Source organism: Crocodylus siamensis, chromosome 13 (assembly GCF_052110815.1).
Source record: "Crocodylus siamensis isolate JL-2025a chromosome 13, ASM5211081v1, whole genome shotgun sequence".
NCBI classification, from domain to species: domain Eukaryota; kingdom Metazoa; phylum Chordata; order Crocodylia; family Crocodylidae; genus Crocodylus; species Crocodylus siamensis.
The window spans coordinates 13,152,532-13,159,343 of NC_143407.1; the positions used below are offsets into that span (position 1 = coordinate 13,152,532).

The window sequence follows — 6,812 nt, forward strand, 5'->3', positions numbered from 1 at the left end:
TTCACAGTAAGGGTTACCAGAATCTGGACGGGCTTCCAAGGGAGATGGTGCTCTCCCCTGCCTTGGAGGTCTTTAAGAAGAGACTGGACAAACACCTGGTTGGGGTCGTCTGGCCCCAGCGCTTCTTCCTGCCCAGGGCAGCGGGTTGGACTCGGTCTGCTGAGGTCCCTTCCTACCCTGAAAATCTATGGAAGTCACAGGGAGCTGTTCCCGCTTCCTGTTGAACATGTGGCAAGACTTCTCCATAAAACAGTGGGAGATATATCACACCTGGAAGACTGTTGGAGGGAGTTTTCTCTGTGCTTTGCAAGGACAGAGAAGTGCTTTAAGGCAGTGGATTAACTCCCTGCGGAAAGCAGACTGGGTGCAAGCATAGAGATACATATTCACCGCAGTGTTGGTCAGTTCCAACATGGTGCCGATATCCGCTGCAACATTAATGCCTTTGGAGTAATCCTGTCTATCAATGTCACAATGGCAGGTCTTGAGAATAATTTGTGTGACAAATCTAGTGGTACAGAGATAAGCAAATGTCATGGAGACAGTGACCAGGAGGATGATAGATCTCTTCTTCTGGTTCCCAAAGTGTGTCCCTGAAACCATTCTGTGAATCCCTCCATCCTTCCCACAGTGCACTTTGTTACTGAGCATAATCTGCCGAAGACTCAGGCCATTCAAGGTGAAGATGATGATAAAGGGGATAATGTTGCCCAGGGAGGTCTGAAACCAAACCAGACCCTCAATGAAATAGTCAGGGAGGTCTGGGTGGTACACGCAGACCGCACTTCCTGTTCCGTTTACTATTTCTGATTTGTCGGACCAATAATATGGGATGGCTGCTGCATAGCTACAGATGTGGATCAAGATGATTGTGTAAAGTGTGCTTCTTGGGGAGCACATCCTCCCCTTCAGCTTGAAGGTGTTCAGAGCGATGAAACGCTCAGTGGTGAAGGAGACCACCAGCCAAACAGAGGCATTGACTGATCCATACCTGAAGACGTCCCGGAGGGTGCACCAGGGGTCCTTGTACCAGAAAGGCTCCAGGCTGTAGTATTTCAGGATCATCTCTATGATAACAATGAAGATAAGAACGATAGTGTCGGCCAAGGACATCGCCATCAGGTGGTAGCGGCTGGAAGTACAGATTAAGCCGTCCTTTCTCCAGAAGATTACAAATGTCATGATGTTTGCTGAAAGAGAGACAGCAGCTCAAATAGGAGTTGGGAGCTAACCTGGGGACAGCTGTCTCCTCCCTTTTTGCTGAACCCCAAATCCAAGAGGAACCATCTCAGCACAAAATTATGCCAAATCATCATCCTCTCTGAGCCCGTATCCTACAACAGCCCTGTGGGGTTCCACCAATCCTTAGATCGCATTCCCAGTCCACGTGGGGACAATGACTGATATACTGTATTATTATTTCACTCTATCTAGAAAGGCTCAGGCCAGCTTACAATAAAAGAAAAACAACCCACGAGGTAAGAAACAATAATAGATTCCCCAAGCAATGCTCTAAAACTTAAAAACTCCAGTTCATCTACTCACCTCTCCCTGCCTATCGCCCAGTTATATGTTTCAGAATAAGCTGCTCTACAATGCCTCCTAATGCTCCCAAATAGCTCCCAGTGTCACAGTAATCTGGAATAAAAATGACAGTATTCAGTAGTTATTATTGTGTTTTGGAAGTGCATTCAGCATTTTTGGATAAAGAAACTTTTATTCCAGAATAAAGTGTTGATCTGGGGAGCCACTCCAGAATAGCTATTCTGGTCAGCTTCTTCGTAAACAGGGCAGGGGAGGCTATGGCTGTTGGTTTGCTAGAGAGATTTTTCTGCCAGGTTGAAGTACAGATAACCGAGAAATGAAAATCAAATCCTTCCCATTTTTATTTCTTTATGGCCATGAAAGAGTTTTGCTTTGTCCATTAGACATTCAGGTCTCTGTCCATCCTGGAAATCTGTGGGCAAGTGGAAAACTGATGAAATTATGACAGCACAATGGACAAAGCAAGGCGTTCTGGTAAATTAAAGAGGGGAAGGGATTCATAGGCTGACAGGTTATGTTTTCCTTGGTAAATGAATAGGAGAAAATAAGGATTAAAAGCACCCTAGATTTAAATTGGAACAGAGCTCCCAGTATTAGAAAAATATCATGGAAGGTGTGTGCAGGTATAGTGCATGGGATAGTTCTGACGGCTGCTGTGTCAGTAGCTGCAACGGTCACCCCCTCTTCACTTATCCTACTTCCAATATACATCCAATATCCCACCAAGCTGCAAAAAAAGAAAACAGACACCCCTGATATCTGTGATGGCTCTGTTTGCATGGGCAAAATTAACTGGCCTGGCTAAGCAACTCTGGAATAACTATTCTGCCTGGATATATTTTCCTAGAATAAAAATACTTTCCCACAATAGTTGTTTGACAACCACGTTATAGAAAAGCCCAATCACTAAAACCAAATCACCCAAATCCAAACAAACCCTTTTGTTATAAAGATTTACAAATGTATCTGTTATGAAGAAGCGTAAGGAGACTCAGCTGCTGGCGACTTCAAAACAAACGGTGAAATTCTGGCTCAGTCAGTCTCAACAGGACTTTTGACTATCAATGCCAATGGAGCCAAGCGCTTATTAAAAGGATTACAAGCCTGGTGCTTATTAAATGAAGACTGAGAAAAATGTACAGGATGTTGCAAAAAAATTTGCAGTAAGAAATACCAAATGGTTCATAATTTTTTCATACTCCTAATGTTCTCTTGCTGTGAGACCACTCAGCTTCTGTTGTGGTCAGTGGGTGGGAATGCAGAACCCATGACACCCCATTTCAAAAAGGATGCTGAAACAGTGGAAAGCGTTTATAAGAACTGCAGGGTTCATGTAAAGCCTACCTGAAAAGCCTACCTTTCTGATAGGGATTTAAGAAACTCAATCTATTTAAATTATCAAAGAGAACTGTAAGAGGAGACTTGAGCTTGGTCGGAAAGTACTTATGCATGAAGCCAAGTTCTCATAGTACAGCATTCTCTAATCCAGCAGGTGAAGACAGACAAAATCCAGCAGAGAAAATAGAAGCAAGACAATTAGATAGCAAACATAAGGTGCAAATTTTTAACAATGAGAAAATATAACTAGGGAGGTGGTATATATTTGTCTTATTCAGGATCCTTTAGGGCATATTTGTATGTATGGGTGTTTGCATGAAGTTTTGTTTTTCCAGATCAAAGTGATTAACATCCACCTTTGTATAGGAGTGTTAAATTCACTGGGCGTCCAGGCCAGATAGGACCATTGGGGTCCTTGTGGGCCAGCCCCAGCCCCAGCAGCGACAGTAGCATGGGAGTTAACACAGCTATTGCTCACTCCCCACACCACTGATGTGCCCTTAACAGGGTTTTATAGCTGGGCATTTGGTGCTGGGCTCAGTAAAACAACTCTGTGGACTGGATCTGGCCCACAGGCTACATCGTTGACACCCCAACCTAATACAATTCTTTTCTGAAGTTCCCTGGCCACTTCCTGCAAAGTGGCTAATCTACTTGGAAAATGGATTCAATTTATATAGGGGTGAGTTAGTGTGGAAAAGGTCCAGTGAGAACCTCTGTATTTCAGGTGAACTTTTCCATGGCTGGCCGTCCCCCTGCTGCTTCCCACACTGCACTGCACGCAGGAAGATTAGTCAAGTCTGCTCCAACCTGCTCTAATTAGAACGTGAATGAGCACATCTATAGGAACCCTTTGTCTCCATGTCTCTTGGCCACATCAACCTTTTCCCCATCATGCATAGCATTCCCTCTCATTCCTGGTTGATCTTTGTCCTTGCCTGCTCAAAATGGTGCCTGTGCTGTTAGAACGTGGACACACACTGCCGATTTCTATGACACATCAAATGATTCCCTGTTTCATCCCACTTGAGCGCTTTTCCCTGTTCCAACCCTGCCTTCAAGCTGATGTAGTTAGATGCCCCACCCAAGCTTTCAGCTCTCTTATCATTTTCTGACATCCATTTCTGAAAGGGAGGTGTTTTAAATGTATAGAGATTCTGTGGCACTCAGCTCATTTTAGCCCATTAGGTTCAGAGCAATTACTCCAGGGGAAGCCAATTATTTCAGGCGGAGGGCCACTTACTGAGTTTTGGCAAGCCTTTGAGGGCTGCACGACAGGCAGCCAGGGGCAGACAAATATTAATTTTCTAAATATTTTAGGGGTCCTGCAGGCCGGATGGAATGGCCTGGTGGGTTGCATCTGGCCTGTGCGCCACATTTTGCTCACCCCTGAATTACTGTGTTTGGTGCAGGGCTCTTTGTGCTGATCTGTGGACATTGCTCAAGAGAAGTGATGGCAAAGATAATACTCAATTTTGGCACATGCACTGCAGCCAGTGCTGGTGTCGTGGGGCAATTAGGGCTGTGCAGTTATTACTGTCCTTTTCCTGCAGCCTCTCTGAGACAAGGGAAAGGAGAGAAGGCATTCCGGTGAGCAACATCAATACCTATCTGCTGCTCTGCCTTTTTTGACCAAGATATTTCTCTGCATCTTGGTGACTCACCTCTGAGTAACATCCTCCGCAACAGAGAAGCCTCTACAGAGGTGCACACAGGCATTGCCTGACCTGTCCTTTGTTCCCTTTTCTGGAAGCATAAACCCATGGGGAAGGTTCTGTGGATTGCGCTATGCACAAGGTCAAAGAGAAGCTGATTCTGATGGCTCCTTCCCACCTTAAAATCTATGAAGAGGCTATTTTTTGGCCACGCCGTATTGCCCAGCATACTCACATGGGATTCCAATGACAGCCAGGGCAGGATAAAACAATTTCTGCAGAGTGATCATCCAATGATCCCGAGTCATTCTGAAGAGCAGCTCTTCTTTCTGAAGGTCTTAATAACTGTCTAACAAATCCAGCAGCCCCCTGAGGATTTTCAGGTTGTGTATGTGTGGTAGGAGTTCTTTCTCCTAACAAGCTCCCCATGAACAAACAAGTCCTGTTTTTTTTTAATTTACCCCAGGCTCTATAAACCCCATGTTAATGATTACCCAGCTGCAGAAAGAAGGCTCCACAGCAGGCAGATGTAACTGTTAAGAGTCATACAAATTAAAGCAGGACCTTGGTGGAAAGGCACAAGTGGGTAGCAGATGAGGGGCTAGGGGCATAGAGCATCTTGCGCTCATATTCCTTGAATAGCAGCAGAGTAGGAAATTTGGGTGCATGCTTAAAGACAGGCATTGAAGCTACATGGAGTCCATTTCTGGCTCACCCAACAACTCCTTTTTTGTTCTTGGAAAAGACATGCAAGGCCATATTTTCCAATATATTTAGGCATTGATGTAGTTAGATGCCTAACTCCTATTGATTGTAGCAGGACTTGTGCACCAAAGCTACTTAGCTGCTTTTAAAATTCCCACTCTATCTTTAGGCAGCCAACTACCTTTAAAAATATGGCTCTTAGCCTCTGTACTGCAAAACAGGGATAATGATGCCTCCTTCCTTCTAACCCCGTCTGCATTACCAGATTCTTGGGCATAGCCTCTCTCTTGCCATGTGCGTATGCAGCACCTGGCACATTATGGTGCTGGTGTCAAAATAATATTAGTCCTTGCTGCTGCTGGGCTATTAACAACACTGTTACTGGTCAGGAGTAGTTTGCAGTGGACACTCCAAATGTCGCTAAGCCTGGGTGCTAAGCCCATTCCTGCTGGTCTCAGAGCTAGTACTCCTAGCACTAGCTAGGAACTAGTACTTCTAGTAATATATTACTGGGGAGCTAGTACTGCTAGCATTTATGTTCTCTTCCCCCTTGTGGTTCTGTCTCTAAATAATAGCAAAAGAGACTTTTATGCACATATCAGAAGCAGCAAGAAATGGAGATGGAAAGGAGGGGGTGCAGTGTTGCCAGTTCCCAAGATTTGGGGGGTGTTTTGGCCCCGTGATGGAAAGCTGCTGGCTTGCTTTTCCCTTTTATCACTATAGCTTTTATCTCCTGTTATTGCCACCTGAGCTGAAGTTGGACAGATGACTGTCACAGTCAAGGGGCAGGTGGTATAGCCTATTCTTCATAAAGGTATCTGCTGGCACTCAGTGTTTTCAATGGTCCACAAGCAAAATTAACTCTAGAATTCAAAGGGTTTAGAGTACTGCTTGCTTTCCTCCCTCCTCCCTGACTTGGTCCATGTGTAAGGAGCTACGTGAAGCCTTGTCTGGACTTGCCAAAGCTCCAGTATGAGACAGTAGGCTCATAATCATCCATGCCTCACTGTTCTGTGAGGAACTAAGTGCTCCATCCTTTTCCCTCACCCCCAGGCCCTGTGCCAAGAGTTAAGTGCTGGCTTAAATACATGTGCTATTGAAATGGGATGCTGCCCAATTCACAGGCGTTATAGAGGGTGATGGAAGCCTAAAAAATGGTGAAAACCACTGATTTAGACAGCACCCTGTTAGGGCATGGACTGTGAGGACAACAGGGACTGTGTCTAAGGGGGAATGGGGAAGGACGTATCTATATGTGTGATGACCATCCACTCATCTTTGATTCCAGTATCCAGAGATCGCAATATACATAAAAAGACTGCAGGGCTCAGTTTGGTGGTGGAGATTCAGAGAGACTTATTTTCTCCAAGACCTGGTGTTGTCATTCCCATTAACTCATTCCTGCCTGCAACAATGGACTAGCACAAACCACATCCTCTAGGCCAATACAAAATTTCAAGTTTCCCAGCTTTTCTGTTATACAGATCAGCCCATGTGCTGAAGGAAAGCATGTTGACTGAAAGAGGCCATGTATTATATTCCATTGGTACCTCAGCCCACCCTGTGCCT

The 6,812-nt window shown here is 45.0% G+C and overlaps 1 protein-coding gene across 1 annotated transcript; it reads right to left on the reverse strand.

Annotated features, from left to right (window-relative positions):
• Positions 1–264: 264 nt before the first annotated feature.
• On the reverse strand, positions 265–4,925 carry LOC149853954 (putative G protein-coupled receptor 139). Its single transcript, XM_090026287.1, has 2 exons — positions 4,774–4,925; positions 265–1,190 (listed from the first exon to the last, which is right to left on the reverse strand). The coding sequence occupies exons 1-2, from the start codon at positions 4,844–4,846 to the stop codon at positions 265–267; spliced, it is 999 nt and encodes a 332-aa protein (XP_089882413.1). The 5' UTR covers positions 4,847–4,925.
• Positions 4,926–6,812: the final 1,887 nt, after the last annotated feature.

Coding starts and splice junctions, on each gene's coding strand:
- LOC149853954 (XM_090026287.1), bottom strand. CDS start 4,846: ATGACTCGGGATCATTGGATGATCACTCTGCAGAAATTGTTTTATCCT. Junction 1,191..4,773: donor GGCTGTCATTGGAATCCCAT/GTGAGTATGCTG, acceptor TCTCTCTTTCAG/CAAACATCATGACATTTGTA.